Here is a 21653-nt window from a genome sequence, read left to right as displayed (position 1 = left end):
TGCAGTTTCCAGACTGCTGCCCCCTCTTCTCAGATTTATAAGCAGCAGCTGATGTCGCAAAGCTGCTGCTATACCAGAGTACCCATGCACAGCTTTCTTCCCAGGTGGATTCTGAACTTATTTTGTAATCAGATAAAATAATGATCACCTGTGTGATCACACCCAAGTTGTTCACCTATTGTGCCTGCAAAAAAATAATTTCAAAAGCTCATCTGCTCACCTTCACATGCTTTTCCATCCACAACATTAACAATGAAGTAGTGACAAAATCAGAAAAAAAGCTTTTAGTGCGTATATTTAGCTGCCTTTATAATACAGACTTCTCCCCATGATTTATTGAGTAACTATATAAAAAGTTTTGCAGCAGCAGCAGAATTAATACAACCTGTGCAACAACAATAAGGGTCAGGGCTTTTTGGCAACTTCACATAATTAGCTCAGATGTCACTTTAAAGGGGCAAGTGTAAAGATGTGAAAAGATCACTCATTTCACTTGCTTTAATCCCACACACTCCTGCTCTTAGCAAAACAGTACTGAGTGTTCAAATGCAACTCTTGAAATTACAAATACAGCAATAACTCATTACAGACAGGGAAGGAAAACCCAGCATAGTTAAATAGCAAAGTGCTTCTGTATGGCACAATCCCCAGGACTCTGCTGCACAAGGGCCTTAGATTTGCATAATTACAATTAATTTCAATTGAGTGTGTGCAGAGTTAGTTACTCATGGATGGTCGTCTCAGACTTTAAATGAGACTGAATGGAAACTCACTAGATTTCAGTGTGGGCCGCCCTCACAATTTTTTTTAAAAAAGAAACAAATTTCCTTGTTAAACACTGAAAGAGTAAAAATGCACCAATTTCTACAGCTTCAATACATGTTTACAAACTCACTGCAACACCACAAATAGAATGTTCAAGTTTTTTGGGGGGGAGGGGGGAGCAAGTCTAGTATTTGGCAGACAGGATGGAATTACTTGAATTTCTCAATATTAGAAAGTTGCCTTGTCCATTTACCCCGAATAAGCTGTTGGAATGAAGGAGGAAATAAATTGGAAATACAGCGTGCCAGAAAATAACCACTAATGCTCTGAAATTATAGGCTCAATTCAGGAATACTGCAGCGATGACTCAAAGACCAACTCACTACTGAGTCTTTGTTTCTGAATGACTAAGTCCTTATAGCGTCCATCCAATATGTTGGCAAAATAGTAGCATCATAACCTACTTTAATACAGTTGTGTGCAAATTTCAGAGACCAGAGAGATCTCAGTATGTCTTAACTTTCCCTTTTAAAAGAATGGCGAAAGGCTTATGCCTTTATTAGGAGCACCAAAACGGAAGTCACATAGGAGAGGCAGGTAACTTTGGTTGAACTTCAATCAGAACTAGCCACTGCATAAGACTGAGGAGGAGTCTGTAGAGGGAGTGCCAACATTGGGAGCAACAACAGGAGAGAAATTCAGAGTGATCATACTGCTGATAGGAAGATTTGCTGGCAATATTTTTAGCATGGACAGTTGCTTTCAAGAATTGTCCCTTTCAGTATACATGGATTTGTTGAACTTCATAATTTTTCAAACCAAGTTTTGCACTTTCAAAAAGGCTATTATGTGAGTGGAAAAGCTTATTGGATCAAGATGTCTTCTCATTCATCCAGTCCTCTACCCTTAGTGGTAAATGTCTTGTTAATTCCGCAGCCTGTATGTACAGTTCCTAAAGATCACAATAAGCAGCATCTTTCTTTAAAGCTCTTCTTGTTCTTGCTGCTCTTCTTGCCATTCTTGTCTTTGTTTTCCGACATCTTCTTGGCTCTAATCTCTCTCATTAGATCAAAGAATACCTAAAATTAATAACAGAATTTTTTTTAGCATATAGGGATTCGGCCAATAATAATATTATACAATATGTTGTTTGCTTTATAAGAAAAGTTAAAATTACCACAGGAATAGACCTTTTTACCGTTGTTTTAGATAGATTTAAAATCTAAACACAAGAACACAATGAAATAGATACAACAGGTATCTACAGAATATTACATTTTGTCCATAATGAAATGTTTTAATGACTACTAAATCAACACTCTTTTTAATTACTTTTGCATAAAGATCCAAATTTAGTGCAGAATACATGGATTATGGTGGAATCTAGAATTATTACTTTTGCATAAAGATCCAAATTTAGTGCAGAATACATGGATTACAGTGGAATCTAGAAGAATTCTATAGGAACATTTTCCTATGGACACACGAAAAGTTTAAATGGAGACCTAGTCTTTATGCATACTAACATGAAGCTTAATGACACATATTTAAGATGAAGAACTTTGAATTCAATCTTAGTGAGCTTCTGAATTTGCTGACAAGATTTTCGGAAATGAGATCTGAAGCCCAGATTATATTGCAATAACCCCCAATGCACTTTTTAAAGAAGTTTTGGTGATCGAGAGCAACTGAGAAGGCTACCTTTGGAAGGCATTTAGCAAGGTTGCAAGGAAACCAGTACTTCTCAATTAAACTCATGCCAAGTCATTATATGCCATGAATATACTACAAGATGTGTTCAGCATGGTCATACTAATATTCATTTAACCCAGCCACATTACACAGTTTGTAGTCGGAGCATAATTTAAGAGGAAAACCAGCAGCCAAGACAGGAATCCTGTATTCTCACATAAAAGTAGCAAGTTTCCTTGCTATCCGAATGAGAGCCCTATAGTTCTTAAACACGACTCCCCTCAAATTCTCCACAATAAAAGGAGTCCTCAAAAGGCAGAAGTTTCTTGCTTTGTATTTATCCACAACTGCAAGTCAGTAACCACATTTAGAAGGCTGCTGTCCCAAAACCAACTTAGTACTTTACCTTATCTACATTTGCTCTGGTTTTTGCTGATGTCTCTACATATTGCACTCCCCACTCGTCTGCTTTACTTCTAGCCGCTTCTACAGGCACTTGCCGACGGTCTTCCAAGTCAGATTTATTTCCCACCACAAGTAAAGGTATCTTGTCCTCTTCAGCTTTTACACGCAGGATCTGCTCCCTAGTAAAAAATATTAAACACAAGCAACTGAGGTGGCTATCATAGCAATTTCCCAGTGGTCTAAAACTATGGCAAATGTACACCAATTTATTATTTCGCATGCCAAGGAAAGATGGGAGCATTTCTGAAATAAATACAGATTTAAAGTTCTTTGCTCAACTAAAACTACAAAAGGAATGTGTCTCAAGGAAGTTGACAGAGATAGTGTGGGCCTGGAGACAAAGGCCAAGAAAAGTTGAAGGAGTTTGATAAGTTTAGCAAGAGGTTATAATAGACATCTTCAAATATACAAACAGCTGCCACACGGAGATGAAGAAAATTTGCTTTTGTTCGCTCCAGACAGTAGGGCATGAACCAATGGGTTCAAATGATAAATGAAAGGGATAAAACTAAACATTAGGAATAACCTATTGATGGTACAAGCTATTCCAACAGTGGAACAGACTTCCTTGAAAGTTGGTGTAATTTTCTTCATTAGACATTTTTAAGAGAAGGCTCAATAGCAAACAAACAGGGATACCGTAATAGTGTGTTTCCTGCATTTGCAAAGGTTGGACTGGATGACCTCTGAGGTCCCTTCCAAAACTAAGATTCTGCTGCAAACATTCACCCCAAGAAACAGCTAAACATACTTAACACAAATATTGCTAATGTTCATCCATAGCCTTTATACCTTCAGATGTGCTCAATATTTTCCTGTTCCAACTGCAGGAACAAAATATTAAGAAAGTGAAGCACAACACTTAAAATGTTGTCCCTGGGAGGCAAGGCAGGGCAGGGCAAAGAAGATTATCTTACCCTTCAGTGGCAAAAAGTAAGGAAACGTCTGTGTTACCTGGGTCAAATGAATTCCACCCAGGTAACCACCTCAATTTCACTATTAGTTACACTTGTAAAATGATGTTCACTTTGGCATATTATTCAGTTCATTGGACCATATTCCTTTTTTGGCACACAGTATATGCACCACACACAAAGCCTACAGAAAATGCCTAGACATCACTACTTACCTAAACTCTGCTGTTGCTGTAAAGGATTCATGCTCAGTTATGGAGAAAACTAGGAGAAAACCCTCTCCACTACGGAAGTAATTGTCTCGAATAGCTGCATAATCTTCTTGTCCAGCTGTATCCAAAATATCGATCTGTACTTCCTCACCATCCAAAACTACTTTCTTTCTGTAACTATCAGCCTTCGTAGGTTCATAGTCTTCAACAAACTAAGAGTTATAAGAGGAGTAATTAACTGTAGAGTACCCATACTCAGCTTCTGATACCTGATTTTTGTCAACTTCAGCCCATATGCCAATAAGGATTCCTTCAGCCCATATGCCAAGAAGACTAGACATCAAAGACCAATATGGATGGGTTATCAAATTATCAGTAGTGACTTCTGGGAACAATGTAGCAAAATAGTTTACCTTACAAGCCACCTTATATAAGTGTTCTTCAACCTTGGGTGCCCTGATATTTTTGGACTACAATTCCCATCATCCCTGATTACTGGCTAAGGTGACTGGGGATTATGAGAACTGCAGTCCAGCATACTTTAGTTGAGATTCCTGCATTGCAGGGGGTTGAACTAAATGCCCCTCAGGGTCCCTTTCAACTCTACAATTCTATGAACATCTGAGGACCCACATGAACTGTGACCAACATGTAGGTCTCAAGCGATAGACAATATACTATTTATACATTCTCTTAGCAGTTGGAAACCAACTATCGAATCTTATCATGCTTCTTGGATACAAAGTATTTTCTTTCGTTCTGCTATTTTAAGGCTGCGGTTTTGACCCTGAAGAGCACAGGACACAAGGCTAAAAATGCCTCCTTCACTATGGAATTAGAGTTGTGCAGACATTAAGAGTTTATACGGGTGGGGCTGGAATATGAGATTCTTAGCAAAAAGAAATACAGCATTTTAAAAATATGTACGGTATGTTTCTTTTTGTGATGAGAAAAGACAACATCATTCCCTGCAAGCTCCCACCCCAGCTTCTGAGATTTCACACTGTTCAAACAATGCCCTGGTCATTTCTATAGATTGAAGTTTTCTTGAGGAGCCAACCCAATGTCAGATTCTGTGCTTCTGCAGCACAAGCATGGAACCACAGAACACACACAGCTCTAAGTGACATTTGATGTACTATTGTTATCATAAAGTATTTATATATAGCACAACAAATTCTCTGGAGTGCTTCAGACAGATAAGAGCAGAACAGCCTACTTGAACCTCCAAGTTTTTGTGAAAGAGGAACTTAATCTCTGAACTAAGCTGTAAATGCAAGAATTCAACAATATAAAATCAACTGTTTTACTGGCCCTGCTATAGTTAATGGGGTTATAGCTCTTTTAGGAAGAAACTTCAGTTTTGAAGAATAATGGTTTTTTCCTGTGTTTCTGAACCAATCTATGTCTGTGCTTAGTTATTTCATATTAAGGAAGCAAAGTGCAGATCCAATAATGGTCCACTCCACTGTAACTGAAAATGTACACAAAGATAACAAATCTTACCTCATCATACATAAACTGAAGTGTAAGTGCTGATTTGCCCACACCTCCGCTGCCAACCATGATTACTTTGTGGAGGGCCAGAGAGCTCTGGTTTTTTGCCTTGTTAGCAGCCATTTTTCTGCACTGTTGTCAAGCACCACCAAAGCAGACTGATGAGCTAAAAGGTAAGAAACAGAAAACGTGTTTGGTATGTAAATCAAGTATTTAAAATTTAGAATCAGTGTAGAGATTTATCACAACGCCCTTTGATTAATGCTTTTGCTCTACAGTATTAACAGTGCACACCTTGGTAAGCTACAGTCAGGCATAAACTATGGCTTCCAATGAATGAGCAGTATTGCTAGATACCCTGCTCACCCTGCTCAACTGCAGCAAACAGGTCATGAGGCTTGACACACTAGGCAAACCAGCATTCCTGTCCCCCAAACAAACCCTGAGTGGGAAGCAACAAGCCCTGGTTTATGTTTCTGGTTTGTTTGGAGAAAAACAAGTCACAGGTAATGGATCACATGACATGTGATGCTAATTCAGCCCTGTGGTTTGTTTCTCTTTGCCGCAGCCAAGGCAGAATGAAGCAAGTAAAATTTGAGCAACTCCAACACACAGCTCATCATACAACCTGCAACTGTTAAGTGAAGAGACCAAAGGAGCATTTATGAACTATCCCCAATTTTACTGGCCACAACATGACACCGAACCAGAGTGCCACATGAACAGAGTGCCTCAGGTTTGTGTGTTCCCCATTCTCTCTTCTTCTGGCTCATCTACCAGGTGGAGCTTGGAAGCAGCCATTTGTTTTCAACCAACTACAGTTAATGGTGGGATCCAATGAAGTAGTACCATCAGCTCAAGGACTTCTGGCTGTGTAATGGACCTTCTTCTTCCTCTTTTTGTGGACCCAAATCTCTTCTGGGTTATCTCCAACCCTCTGCAGCAGATACGGGGAAGGGCACACAAAGAGAGGGTAGGGAATTTCTGTTGTACAAATGGAAACCCTTGCACCAATGGTACTGCAGTGGTACCTTTGGTTACGTACTTAATTCATTCTGGAGATCTGTTCTTAACCTGAAGACCACTTTAGCTAATGGGGTCTCCTGCTGCCGCTGTGCCGCCACCACACGATTTCTGTTCCCATCCTGAAGCAAAGTTCTTAACCCGAGGTACTATTTCTGGGTTAGCGGAGTCTGTAACCTGAAGCGTATGGAACCTGAAGGATATGTAACCCAAGGTACCACTGTACTACAATGGATACCACCAAGATATTTTGCCTAAACAGGGACATACATTTTAGTTTAAAATATCAAACTAGAGCTGTAAAGGTCTGTCAAAAAATAAAACAACCCCCTGGAGGACTAAAAGGACATGGTTTGGTAGGGCGCAGCTACTGCATGCTCTCTTCTCTTCATGCACTGACTTATGCCCAATTCAGAATGCCTGAATAGGGCTACCGTAGGCTGTGTTTCGGAATGGACCAGAAACTGTCAAACTCATTTTACACCAAATTTAGCTATATTGCATGGTATAACCACCTCAGGGAAACAAACCACTGGAGTAAAGCACCCTCTGTGTTGCCCCCGCATATCTATAGTATTGACCCTTCCCTCATATCCAGTTTATAGGAACTCAGGATAAGCAAGACACCTTTGAGATGATGTCTTAACTCTGCATTCACTTAAACCACACATTTCCCTTAACAACAACTTTGGCTCCCCTAAAAGAGCTCAACAACTTTGACCTGAACCCCAAAAAACAGGGGTAGATCACTGCCAGTTTTTAACTCTGTGAGTAGACCGCAGTCTCTTGGGAGTTGGCCACCCCTGTAACCTATGAACAGGAATTTCCTTGAGACACCTTACATTTTTAGAAGCTGCTTTGTAGTATGAGGCTCTTTATATAGGCAATGTTTATGTAAATACACCCAAAGAGATGAATATTACATTATTTCAGTACAACTTAAATCAATTTTAAAACAATCAAATGGCTTCAAGAGTCCGTTGCTTTCCATTTCATTATTTAGCATCTTAAAATAGAATCTGTGAAGTAGGAAGCAAACTACAGTTAAGCAAGCATGCTCAATCATTCTCATTTTACTTGCCATGCAGCTGGCGTTTACAGACTTTCTCCAGCTACAATGCAACTGAAAGCAGCCATTCTTCAGAGGGGCTTTAGTTTATACAGATACAAACAGAACTCCTTTGTGAAACCCTTCCAGTAACCAACTTCTAAATTATTGGCTGAAATTTTAAACTAAATATATTCTGTATAAATTGCAATACTGTATTGTGTTGTATTTTGTATCTTCATAGTTCATGTATGGCACAGAAAGATACAGAGACTATGAAGTCACAAGGTTCAAGTTACATACATTATACATTTAGCAGTTTTACCAAAATATAATAATGTTCTTAAGAGTAATTAAAGACCACTGAAAAAGAAACACCTGGAGGATTGAGGACCCTAGGTGTTCCAGTGACAACTTAAACTGTCTGGTAACCCCCTGACTCTGATCAGCATAAAACAAATCCATGTACAGTGGTACCACGCTTCAGGTTACAGAGTCCGCTAACCCAGAAATAGTACCTCGGGTTAAGAACTTTGCTTCAGGATGAGAACAGAAATTGCACAGTGGCGGCACAGCAGCAGCAGGAGGCCCCATTAGCTAAAGTGGTACCTCAGGTTAAGAAACGTTTCAGGTTAAGAACGGACCTCTGGAACAAATTAAGTTCTTAACCCGAGGTACCACTGTATCAAAGAGAGCTTATAGGCAAGCCTAATTGTTCTAATGTTCTCCCAATAAGGATGTATAGGAGCTCTCCCACCACCAGATCACCACACAATTTTCATATATACATTGTTAGAGAATGTGTGTGCATGTTATGCCAGGGGCAGGTGACAACACTAATAGTCTACTGTGACTAACTACCAGAAAAGCTGAAGGACTAAACATGTACCAACAAGTGATCGGTTTAGTCACCATGTATTTAAGAACACCATGTTTGCCACATGAAAGAGAGAGATAGAGAGGTGGCCGAGCAGCCTTTAATCATTCAAGAGTACATTTATTCAAGTGAATCATTCAAAGGCAAGCTATAAAACTTGGGCCAGGCTGTAAGTACTGTACTATTAAGTTTAAGTCAAGGGATTGCCACTTATATTATGATTTATATTATGAAGAGATACTTCAGCTGTTCAAATGGTTACCTTTTGCTGCTCTTTATATCTAAATAAATTAGACAGCTATTTTTGCTTCTCTCCCCACATCACTTAGCCTTGAACAATAGGTCAGAACATTCAGAAAGCCCAAAGGGTAATGCTTTATATGACAGAAGTGTATTGATAGATTAAATTAGAACAAAGCTAGGCACTTTTTTGTCTATTCTTATCTCTCAATGTTAAACAGAAAGAATATTTTGCCTTTCAGTATTAGGCACAAGTAGCTTCAGGCTTGGAGTCCCAAGAGTTTAATTGAAACCTATGTAGAAGATAGCCTTCTACTGCAAGCCAAGTCCTTTAAAAAAAATAATAATAACATATGCATTCTGAGCAACAGAGTGCATACATTTCCCAAGCTGATTTTGTTTAAAAATGCAAATTTCTTCCTTAACCTAGATAAAAAATGCTGAGCAATAACCAAGGATACCTGAATCCTCCTACATTAAAAAGCCCACACACAAAATGTTGTTGCCATGGCTACATGCCATCATTCTGCTTTCTTTCTTGGGACCATAATATTATTCACTGAATCTAAAGGAGCATTCTACCCTTTTTGTCGACATAAACAGTCAAGCTTGCTCAGTGACCAAATATAAAAGTTTAGGGAAATACATGCTCTGGGCTCATTAGTGATGCAATCAAAACTGGCATATCAAAGAGGAAAAACTAGTTTATATCAAGTCACCATCAACTCCACAGAGCTCTGATCTTGAAGCAGTGAGTCAAGCATAGGGAAATGCAGCCCGGGCCAAAATAGGATGCAACATTGTGTGGCAGGCATTCATTTCCCCCTGTTTTCATTAACCTGAGTAACTGTTTTGGAAATTTCTCAATATTGCTCGGCCACTGACTGGGACAGCCTATTTCTGAGTCTCAAATACTTTGAGTACATTTCCCATGAAGCCTCAAAAAGGTACAACTACTAATTTAAACAAAAATACACAAATGAACTAAATAAACAAGTAAAATGTTTATTATACCTTGGTAGGTTATATGCAATCATCAGGAAGCTGTTAAGTATTTTTTGTTGTTGTTTAGACATTTGTTTTAGCAGTATGATAGCAAGTCTAAAATTCTTTATTACATAAATAGTTTAAATATTTATTTAAAACAGTAAACTGTGTTTTAATCCAGGAATTTGCCATTTTTTCCTCAAAGCATCAGGGAAGGGAGAAACAGCAGCAAAAGAATGGGGAAATCCAAAGCCCTGCCTCTCTCATGTTTGTCAATATAGACATGGCTGGAGGGAAAACAAGTTATGCCTGCTCCAGGACGGCATTCTCCTGCCCCTGCCCCTGCCCCCTACAATATTCTGGCATCATGTTAGGGGAACAGGAGGGTTTGGATATTCCCACCAGCAGAGGAGCAAGAACAGCAGAGGTTGCCATGCTTCAGACAGGGAAACCTGCAAGAGCAACTCTCCCTCTCCTGTCCTGGGATGCCACTCCAGAGACTATAGCAGGGGTTGCAAACATGGCACCCTCAGGTACATCTGCAGAGGCCTTTCCTGGAACAAACAGAATCCCATCTACTCACTGAAATAAGACTGGAAAGAAGAATTGCCTTGTAGCCAAAATAGTAGGATGCAGTGTGTAATTGGTTGGGGTGTTTGTGTGATGCACACCAACATTTTCTCTGGGTTGCAAACATGCACAAGCCCCACAAAAGCTTGGTGATCTCTGGACCATAGAATTCTGATCTTTTGTTAAATTTATCTGTACTGTTACACCCAGTTTAGCTTCCGAAGCAGTCATTTATGCAAAAGCCTCAGTAGCTATTTTCACATATATACATAATTGTACATTCTCTTCCACCAGTACCTTCAAATCTTGCCTTGGGCAGAAGCCTACATATTTTATCAAAATAAGAGATTAAAAGTTGTCATATTTGTGTGTGCTTAAGAAATAATTTATTCAGACTGACAAGGCTGACTGTTTACATCAAGTTGATATATACAACTGAGACAACTAAGCTTTTTTAAAAACAAAAAACAAACCAAAACCCTTGTTTCTAGTTGCAGCCAGGCTAGCAAATATTTGTTAGGCTTCAAAAATAACACTAGAAACATAACACACACAGTGGTACCTTGGGTTAAGTACTTCATTCGTTCTGGAGGTCCGTTCTTAACCTGAAACTGTTCTTAACCTGAAGCACCACTTTAGCTAATGGGGCCTCCCACTGCCGCCGCGCAATTTCTGTTCTCATCCTGAAGCAAAGTTCTTAACCCGAGGTACTATTTCTGGGTTAGCAGAGTCTGTTACCTGAAGCATCTGTAACCCGAGGTACCACTGTATTTAAAACATTTCCTTACAGTCACCAAATTTGATTCCAGGCTTCTAATCAAAGCTTGTGCACTGGTTGTTTACTCCAGTAACCTACTAACCTGAATCTCAATCATGTCATGAACCTGCAATATGCATCACACTGAAGGGAAGTGTAGTTCAGATCAAAACATTCCTCTGCATTGGATTGCACATTTATTGTAAGATACAATGCAAGAACCTATCCAGCAGACAAAACAACCCACTGCAGACCTTATAACCGCAGGCCAGTTTGGTTTAATGTTCAGTTCAGATTCTTTCTCACTGGCTTAGATTGAGAGTTTACATCAGGAAGATCCATAGGAAAGGCCACAGCTGTGATGGATGAAGGAGGAAAGGATGTGTTCAGTTTTAAAATTAGTAATATGTACTGTACTACTCAACCAACCAACATGGGAATTTACTTTCCATCTAATTGGAAAACATGCCCGGTAACTGCCAATCCATCCTGCACAGTTCTACCAATTTTAAGGTACATTACATTATCATCATACTTTGTAGGCAAAGCTACAGTCAAGGCTACAATATGCAGTGGATTGTAAGTAACACACATATATCACACAGCACCACCTGATAGAACAATAGACACAAGCTTGCCATTCGAAAAACATTTACATTAGCAATTAATGGAATAATTCCTCTACAAGTTGAAACTCTAAATCATTTAAACTTTCGAATTTACTACCAGTAGAAAGGCTGGCACCAATAGGAAAGAGATGGTTGGCAAGAGATTTGGATTTGTTCTTTTCTTCTAACCATGATGTATTCATCTGTTAAATTGAGCAGCAACCTTATAGAAAATAACCTCAACTACAATCTCCTTTACAGCTTTTTACAGTGATTTAAAGAAGTGAATTTTCTTAAGCCTGCCAGCTTCAGATTTTTTTAAGAAAAGGAAACTCCACAAATTAGCAAGTATTTGATTAAAAATAATAAGCAGTAGTTAATAACCCCTGTCTTTCTGTGCAGCTGCAGAAAGAGTAAGTATTAAGTTTCCAATTAACAATGACTCAATGCTTGGCTAGTATCACATGCTCGGTTAAAATCTGCATACACATCATGCCTTTCTGGAGAAGGGCTTTAAATCAGTACAGCAACCCTCAGATTTACAGACAATCTGTCAGCTCCTACTCCAGTGGGAAAGGAAAGTCTTCTCAAGCAGCAGTTTTCACTGGCATCACAAGCACCCTAACTCAAGCCTGTCTATCCCTTCCTTTACAGAGCATCTCTTGTGCTGCTGTCTTCTCCACATAGCTCAAAATCAACATTGTGCATCTAAACAACCCCAGCTGGGATGTCACAGCAAAAATGTGCCCAGTGAAAGGACGCGCACTGAAGACAGACAACTACCTTTCCATCACACATGCTTATGGATCTGGCAATGTGACCAACACCATAAAAGCAGACCAGTCTTCTCCACCCAACATTTCAACTTATATTCCATACAAGATTTGACAGCAAGTATTGTTGGGGCTCTGGAAAAAAATAACCAGGCCAAAAAGAGCTGCATCTATAAGCAGCAGCTTCTCATTTTCTTTCACCACATATTCTTATCATTTTCATGGGACTATATATATATATGCACCCATTATTTCTTAAGAACCCTTACCACAAGGTCCCGGAGCAGGTTACAGCAATATGAAAATATAGCAATTTTAATGGAAAATAAGGTGGGTCCATATAACAGGTGTCAAAAGCCAGGATAGAGCAATAGCAATTCAAGTATTGCCATATCCATGTTACAGCACCCCAATCCATATCTGAAGAACCGGACAAGCCCAAACAATTGAGTCAGCTATGCTTACAATTTGGCCACATCATATTCATGTTTCAATCGATGTATACAATTATAACCTGGCCAGAGAGGAGGAATTTCAAGTACTCCTGCCCAATTCTATAAATACCCTGCACTCACAAACTCATTAGAATAACCTTGGCAGATCCAAAGTCTGCTCCTGCCTACTGACCTCCCCCAGTAACTGAAAGGGGAAATCCTCCTTTCTCACAATTCATAATCCAGACATACTGGTTAATGACCCCTCTTTCCCTACACTCTTTACTTTGTCTCAAAGCGTTCCTAGCTCTACCCCAATGACAACTATACAAAGATCCCTTCTAGCCAACCTTACAGGGTCCACACGCAGGAAGTGGATAATATTTACAATTTGTATACTATTCTATGCAATGTGTGTGTCACAAAACGCAGATGGCGGAGACCTGAAAGTGACCCTGGGATTTCCCAGTTCATTGCACTCCTAACCATGTCCACACAGTAGTCTCAGTGAATCCAATGGGATCAACTGAGGACTGCAGCCTTAGCCTGTCAGACACTAAACCAGTGAACCTGTGGCCCTCCGCTGCCCTTGACCATTAACCAGGTTCTCTGGGCTCGATGGGAATCGCGTCCAAAAGCAACTGAAAAGTCAAAGGCCTCCCATCTCTGCATTACACCAACTCTCCGCAACGAAGCCATGGAGCTTCCACCTGTTGTTTGCCCCCAGCACATGCTATTTCGAAGGTATCCTGCCGCTGAACACACCCCAAGGCATCGTCTGGCTTGAGGTCGAGAAGCCGCACAATCCCGCCCCTCTGCTTCAGCCCAGGCGGACACCATTTCGGTGGCGCCACCAAGGAAAACACTCGGAACTCCACAGAAAAGGGAAGTGCTTAAAAGCAGAGCAGCAGCAGCAGCAGCACCTCCATCTCTCCGCCAGAACCAATCCCCAAACCCCACGGAGAGCAATGCAAAGAGATGGCAAAAGTCTCTCCAGCTTGGGGTAACTCCCTCCCCCCCCCACCCCGCGCCACACGCACAACTTTCCCAGGTCAACAGCTGAGTTTCTCTTCCCCCTGCCACACACCCCACACCCTGGAAACAAGGGCACTGAATGAAAAGAAGCTCAATATCTCCCCCCCCCCCCCCGCTTTCGCAATTTGCAGCAGCGGGAGCAGCCCAGCCACCCGCCCTTACTTACTACAACCACCTCTCGCCTCATCCTCCCTGCCAGGGAAGAAAGAGGGGATCCCTTTGGAATATATGCATATAATAATTAAATGACCCCGCCCCCTCACCTCGCTGCTGCTTTTCTTTTTCCCCACCTCCGGAGCAAACGAATCTCCCCTCACCTCCCCGGGCTGGCCACCTCCAGCGCCGCCGCCGCCGCCTCGGTTTTCTTAGTGGGGCGGGTGCCGCTGCCTTGCTGCGCGCGTTCCGCACGCCCTCGCGCGCTCCCTCTCCCAGTAAGACCGCCCCAATCAATGAAAGCGCGGCCCCGCGCTAGCCACACACGCCCACACACCAGCCAGCGAGCGCGAGCGCCTGACCTTCCCGAGCGCGCGCGCGATTCCACCCCACCCCCGCCATTACCACCACGGAGCACGCAAATCGACTTCAAGCGAACGCCGCATCTCCAGCGTGTGGGTGTTCCTTTAAAAAAAAAGGAGGGGGAGGAGGAATCCCGCCCCGCCCCTACCCTCGCGTTCACGCCCACGTCCTTCCCACGCGCATCCTCGTATCACCTCCAGGGTCCGTCCGTACAAGGGACGGGGTGGGACGTTGGTGGCGGTCACGTGCCACGCACTATCCAATCGGAGGCGGAAGAGGACGTTTTCACACACTCACATGATTCGTTTAAAACGAGGAGAACGGAGTGGGAGCGGAAGAAGTCCGGGATGTCCCCCCCCCCGTCATTAAGTTGGAGCATTCCCCCAACTCACCCTTCTGACTTATTTATTGTAAGCCACGCGTAGAGCTGCGTGCACAATGCTGCGAAATAAAGGAATAAATGGGCATGGCAACTTCTATTAATAAGTGCCGATCGAGTTTGAATTAATACAGTGGGAGGTTTCTCAACATCTGCAACGGTTTTCACTCTTATCTCAAGCTTTTAAGGCGATATGTCGTAATACGCGTTTCCTGGGCGCCTTGAAAAGGGCTGTAAGGCTGAAGTCTGGTCCATTGTTTCTCAGAGTTTGATCCCCAGCTGTTTTTGGACTACAACTCGTGGCATCCCTGACCATTGGTCCTGCTAGCTAGGGATGATGGGAGTTGTAGTCCAACAACAGCAGCTGTACCAGTGTTTTTGTCAGCAGAAGTTAGCAGGCAAAGCTTTTCCTTGCATATAGATAAAAATTGTTACTATTTAATTGCCTCAGATCTTTGTTAAAGGTGCAACCAGGTATTCAAAAATGGTAATCCAATTTAATAAGGAAAATATGTTAAACCAAACTGGAAACTGCAATGTGCAATATGTAATCAGAGAAATAAGTCATCTTCATAGCAAGGAAATTCCTTTTTCCAAGTGAAAATGTTAATGGGTAGCTGGTTATGTTAAGTACCAGTAGCAAGAAGGTACTGGTATTTTAGAAAAAAAGATTCCTCACCAAAAAATACATGCACATTTTTAGATCACTTTTCTTAGTTTTCAAGTAGATATGCAAGTTTATGTGAACACTTCTGCATGTACTGTACAGTTAGGAAATCTGAACGCTTGTTACATTATATCTATATAATATATTGCTATGGGCTGGAGTTGTCCCCTCCAAACTTGTGATTCTACAGGGTGTTCGAAAAGTAACTATACACCTGCTATGTATTACATTGTCCATAGGTGTATAGTTACTTTTTGAACACCCTGTATAATTGTAAGATTGGGGTCTACAGAAGAGGTCTGCTAAAATGTCTCTTTTCTTCAGAAAAATAGACTTGGCCTGTGTCACAGAAACTGAATTGCTGGACACACTTCTAGAAGATGACAGGCAGTGTAGTAAAACGTCAGCATATCTTTCTTCCTCCCTGGCTGGAAGTTCTGTCATCAGATTGTCAGAGTATAATAAACTCATAGTTTTCAAGAGGCACACAGAGTCAGAGAAAGAAGCTTGAGTACTAGATGGTAGGAGCTAACAAAAATTTGTGGGTTGGCTGCACCCCCCTCAAAATCCAATGGGAAGCAGTGAACTTTGGGGCATCTGTTGGCATTCAAGCGGATTTCTACCTAAAGGCGTAAATATAACCCTAGATCACAAAGGGACACCAAACCTTTAGTGGCTTCATTCCATGGAAACAACCCAGGGTATGAACTGAAACTGCTTGGAGATCAGGGTACATAAGAGCAAACTGGGCTTGAGTCCATGTAGCACCCTGCTTGTGGTTAACGCTTAGCTGGAATGAAATACTCGACGCAGCAATAGAGAAATTAAAATAATAATTTATTTGTCAGACAAATAAATGATAGGCACAGTGGTATATGGTTACCAAAGCTCTGCCCATCCTCCAGCCCTGATGGCCAGCACTTATATTTCCTCAGCCCAGCCCCCTTGCTCCTCCTTTGGCTGCCTCTGTCCAATCAGCCTGGTTGAAATTCCTATTGGCTGTTTGCTAGAACCAATCATAAAAGATACACCCATTTCCTATTACCTTTTATGGGAGACAAAGAGCTATATTTCCTTATATCCATAAATGGCAGACAAGTAGCCATATGTCTTACATTTGCCTCGACAAGGCACCTTAATTACCAGATCACCTTTTGCCCTTGTTGCCCCTCCATTCCAAAATAGATGGCTAAAACAGATGGCTCATGGTCTTACATTTTGTCTTAAACAGAGATCTTGGGTTCACATTCTCACACACCATCAATGAAATGAGAATCTAACATAAGAATCTAACATTTCTTACTTTCTAAATCCTTTGCATAATTACATTTAAGCCAACAAATCTCATACATTGACATAGATAGCTTTTTAGAAGAAAAGGGATTTTCAAAGTAAAACTCTTCAGTTTACACCCTCCTTTCCCAGCCAGCTGCTTTTCCCATTAGCTCTTGCCCTTTAACCTTAGGAAAATGTGGCTAGTCTCTAACGGGAGGCACATGGTATTATTTTCTGTTAAACAATAAATCCTACTATTTACTAACTCTTAATTGGTGTTTTTGCAGCTTGATTGTATTCTGTAATATGCAGGGTCAGTGTAACCTTTGCTCCCAGCCTATAATTCCCTTTTACAACTTTGAGAATTTTGGCTCCTGCTATAAATCAGGGGGGGCCTTGTCCAGGAGGATAAACATCTGCCAAAGTCCTTAGCCAGCTGCTTTTCTGCCTGGCATAAAACATACAAACATTTGCAAATATATCTTTAAGCTCATTTTAAAATACAGGCCTTGATCAGATGCCTCATCCACAAGACATTTGTTAGTCTTTAAGTTTCCACAAGAGGCTTTGATTTTTGGGGGTGCAAGAGACTCACACAATTACCCCTCTAGAAATATGTTCCTTGGCATTCCAGATCATTCCCAGTAGAATAATGCATAGGTAGTGAGTGCCAACCAAACTGGAACTGAAACAAGAGAGAGGTGGTATAATGTTTCGGGGAATCCCAAGGTTTGTAGAACTACTATTTTTAACACACATACACTACATTACATCTTAATGAAGAATGAGCATTCTAAGTAGCCTGGAGTGCTAGAGAGTCAGTTGGGGGTTCTTAGTGGAACGGAGTGTCCCCAAAGTTTAGGTCGACTCTGAGATGGAGCACTCATGTTAGGAGGTGAGGATACACTGCAATGTTTGCTCTCTATTGCTGACAAATATCATGTCCTGTGATTTATTTTAAGGTTTCCTGTACAGTTAATGTGTTAAATAAAATGAAAAGAAAAAGGCAGGTGGAGGAAGTAGGTACCTGGAAAACTCTTAGAACGTATGAAAATAATATCCAACTTTTTACATTTCCAAACAGGCTTAAACCAAAATCTTCCCAGAGAGGTCCCATTGCTCTTAATGTGACAACTTCAGAACATATGAAAGAACTCTTTACTGACTTGACCATTATGATTTTATCACCCTGAATAGCAGCATGAAGGAAGAATATAGCTGTGCTGTTTTTGTTATCATTACAGTTTTATTATATACATGTATGTTGTATATTTACCTCTTGTATATGTACAGGCATAACCATATTTTAAAAGTAAATAAATAAATAAATAAATAATGGGCATGTATGGAACTCTTCAGTTATTGCAACAAAGACATACTGAAGGTGATTCCACACCATCTGATATGCAGCTTTGGTTTCCCTCACATATTAAAATGCCAGAGCTACACTTTTTTCTGCTTTAGGGCAGAAAAAGGGAGAGCATGCTTTCTGTTAGACAAATATTGTAGATCAGCTCTGCTATCTTCTTAATCAGTTTACAGCAGATAGTGTTTTTGGTTTTTTTAATTGTCAGCAGCAGTTGAAATTATATTTTCATTAGAAGCCAAACTACCACCAGCTAATTATGTCAGTGGTAAATCACTAGCACACACTGTCTATAATAGTCTCACTCAGGCATTCAATTAACTCTACTGCTTAATGAGCCATTTACGTGTCTCAAGGCTTATAACACTTATCTTGTGAGTAGGGTAGGCTGATACTGAAATTTACCACGTAACCTTGCTGAATGCCTTGTTTTGCACTGGCTTTCAGTTCCAAATCAATAAAGGTAGGCCTTTAAGGCTCTAGTTCTGTTGTTAACACTTACTTGGAAGTTAACCTCTTTAAGCAAATAGACTTGGGGTTTGAGTCAAAGAAGTACTCACTGAACTCAGTGGGACTTCTGAGTAAACATGGAAAGTATTGTGTTGCAAAAAGCCAAGGTAAGGTGTGTGCACAGCACAGCTTTTAAGGCAATATTGTGGGATCTACCTGCCAGCATTAGCAAAAATAACTTCCCATCTATCTAATGTGATGCATTAATATAAAGCTTTTGAATTATGGTGCTGGAGGAGACTCTTGAGAGTCCCATGGACTGCAAGAAGATCAAACCTATCCATTCTTAAGGAAATCAGCCCTGAGTGCTCACTGGAAGGCCAGATCGTGAAGCTGAGGCTCCAATACTTTGGCCACCTCATGAGAAGAGAAGACTCCCTGGAAAAGACCCTGATGTTGGGAAAGATGGAGGGCACAAGGATAGGGGACGACAGAGGACGAGATGGTTGGACAGTGTTCTTGAAGCTACCAGCATGAGTTTGACCAAACTGTGGGAGGCAGTGGAAGACAGGAGTGCCTGGCATGCTCTGGTCCATGGGGTCATGAAGAGTCGGACACAACTAAATGACTAAACAACAACAATATAAAGCCAGAAGGAAGAAAAGTGGAGAAAGCAGGAAAAGTGTTTCCTGGGCACTGTTGTATTACGAGGAGGCAGCTCAAGAGTGATTTGTTAACAAGGTGCTTGGGATATTTCCTGCAGACACAGGACCAGGTCAGATGTAATGGTGTGCTCTAGACAATTCCCTGCCAGGCTGCCACTTCTTTCACTTAGGGCTGGCAGCAAATCCTCTCATCAGGCTTGTCCACTATTTATTTATTTCCTATCTTGCTCCCCCCCCCAAAAAAGGTCCAGTTTGTGTGCTTCCCACAGGCATCTGGTCAGCGACTGTGAGAATAGGATGCTGGACTAAATGGGTCCATTGGTCCTTTCAGAATAGGCCTTCCATTTAATTCCTGGACTCTAAGCATAGCATATGGACAAGGGGAACAGAATGTAACCTACTGACCACAACTGAGGTGCGGAGTCTTTTCAGTTCCTGTGTAAACAGGTGCAAGCACAACAGAGAAGTAATTATTCTGTGTGTAACATCAAAGCCTCTCTTTGGGTCAGTAAGACATTTTTCATTTGGATTTGCTTTCCATCCTCTGTTCTCACGCTTTGTTCTAATGTGCTAACATCTTCTGACAAGTACATCAGCATTCATTTTCTGATCAAAAAGTGAATGAAAAGGTCAGTTATGCCCAACAGTGAAATAGCATACTGAAAAATTGATAGGTCAGGAATCCAGACTGACTCGTTTCTACAATTTTGACACTGGCCAATGTCAACTGGGAATTCTGAGTGAGTGCTTGGGGGGACTGGCAGAATACAGTGTTTTTTTGGGGGGGTGTTCTTTTTTTTTTTTGCCCTTTTGAAATTGGGAGGAACTTTGCTCATCATGATTTATGGGGAAGGGAAGAGAAGCTGGATCAAGGTTGCCATTTTTATTTTTTTTAGTGTCCTGCCTTAACAGGAATTTGAAATGCAGAAAATTAAGCAGAATGAAACTGTGCTCCTGGAATGAAGCTAAGTGTGAGTGAACTTCACTTCCTAAATTCTCCTTCAGGTTCCTGGTGGGGAACTATCTGCCCTTTTCTGGACGTTTTCTGTGTTTCCAATGTAGTGCAGCAGTGCTGCATTGAGACCACTTCCAGCCAGTCACTCTTTTGGGGTAGGATTCAATCACAAACTGGCAAATTCAGCTTGTGAAATCAGAGTTGATTTGGAGGTCTTGCACAGTGAACATCAGAAGATCAGACTTTTTGCAAAAAGGAAGTTGACAGGAAAACATCCTTGAAAGCATGGGATAACATTTGCTTGACTCAATGTCATCTAAGCTCCTGGCAAACAAATCAGAACGAATGCTCAATGGATAACCAACATCATCTAAACTTCCCACAAATAAATTAGGATGACTGTTCAATAAACAGGTCTGGAAGTGACCTGAAATCAGACGCAGATACACTTCAAATGTATCAGTGGTTAACATGCCTAGGGAAATTTCCAGCAAGCTCAGTTGAAACAGGAAGTGGTGGTTTGGGGCTATGAGAAAGTGCCTGTTCAAACTTCAGGTGAACATGCTCTCCTCTGCCCCCATTTTGTGCATCAAATGCAGAGATAGAAAGCATCCACTTTTGTTTTTGTAAGTAACAGATGATTCAAGATGGGAGTTTACTTTGGAATTGGTGCTGTTCATCCACATCTTTTCTACAGCACTCACACAATGTCACCATAGTTCAAACTGGGATTTTGTGTTGGAAAACACTGGGGTTGACCCTGCTCCAACCAGTATTTTCTTGGTTCCCTGACATAATTATATGTTTCCTTCAGATTGTAGATATTTTAGTATTTAGTTACTTTTTTGTGTTCAATGCCTTCCCCACATTAACTAAAAGCCTGCAGCCTAAGGGGAGAGAGTAACACAGGCTGTCATTCCTCCTCTTTCCCCTCCCCCACCTGTGCCAGGGTTTTTCCATGGCCTTTCATAAATGAAGGATCTCTTGATTGCGTTTTTTGTGGGGTGAGGCACACAGGCAGGTGCTGATTGCAGTAATCACGGCTTGTACGTGTTGGATTCAGCAATTGTGCTTTACCTTTCCCAAAGCCTCTGAACATGCTGTTGCATCTTTTATTAGCAAGTGAGAGGATGCTTTTCTGGCATCAGCCATAATCCACTGAGTCTCTCTGCACACGTTTATAGCTGCTACTTTCCCACAAATTCCCCCAGAGATTTCCCATTCATCACAGGGCTGGGCAGTGGTGGAGGTTGTTGTTTGACTTTCAGTTCACAGGAAAGTGGATTTTATAAAAACCAGCTCCGCTGTTGTTGCTCTTAGTTTATTAGGCTATATTTCAGTCATCCAATTAGTCTACAGTAGCCAATAGGGGCCCAAATTACCCATTCTCAAATTAAATTCATGAAATTTAATCAGATCCACATATCCAGCCCATGTTCTAATCATAGGGAAAGGCATCACACCCACTTATAGATTATGGGTT

The 21653-nt window shown here is 41.1% G+C and overlaps 1 protein-coding gene across 6 annotated transcripts in view; it reads right to left on the bottom strand.

Annotated features, from left to right (window-relative positions):
* Nucleotides 1–277: 277 nt before the first annotated feature.
* The window catches only part of RALB (RAS like proto-oncogene B), a 29843-nt gene continuing 8467 nt past the window's right edge, over nt 278–21653 (bottom strand). Inside the window, exons 1-5 of one of the 6 annotated variants that reach the window (XM_053403179.1) lie at nt 14562–14625; nt 5555–5711; nt 4052–4260; nt 2864–3041; nt 278–1844 (exon numbers count right to left, since the gene is read on the bottom strand). In XM_053403179.1, coding sequence (XP_053259154.1) covers nt 1725–1844; nt 2864–3041; nt 4052–4260; nt 5555–5668 — 621 coding nt within the window. In that variant the 5' untranslated portion in view covers nt 5669–5711; nt 14562–14625 and the 3' untranslated portion in view covers nt 278–1724. The other 5 variants (XM_053403159.1, XM_053403152.1, XM_053403136.1 and 2 more) reach the window with 5 other exon arrangements.

The sequence above is a fragment of the Podarcis raffonei genome, chromosome 1 (genome assembly GCF_027172205.1).
Source record: "Podarcis raffonei isolate rPodRaf1 chromosome 1, rPodRaf1.pri, whole genome shotgun sequence".
NCBI classification, from domain to species: Eukaryota; Metazoa; Chordata; class Lepidosauria; order Squamata; family Lacertidae; genus Podarcis; species Podarcis raffonei.
Note: the sequence above shows the minus strand (reverse complement) of the source record. Positions and strands in the feature narration are given on the sequence as shown.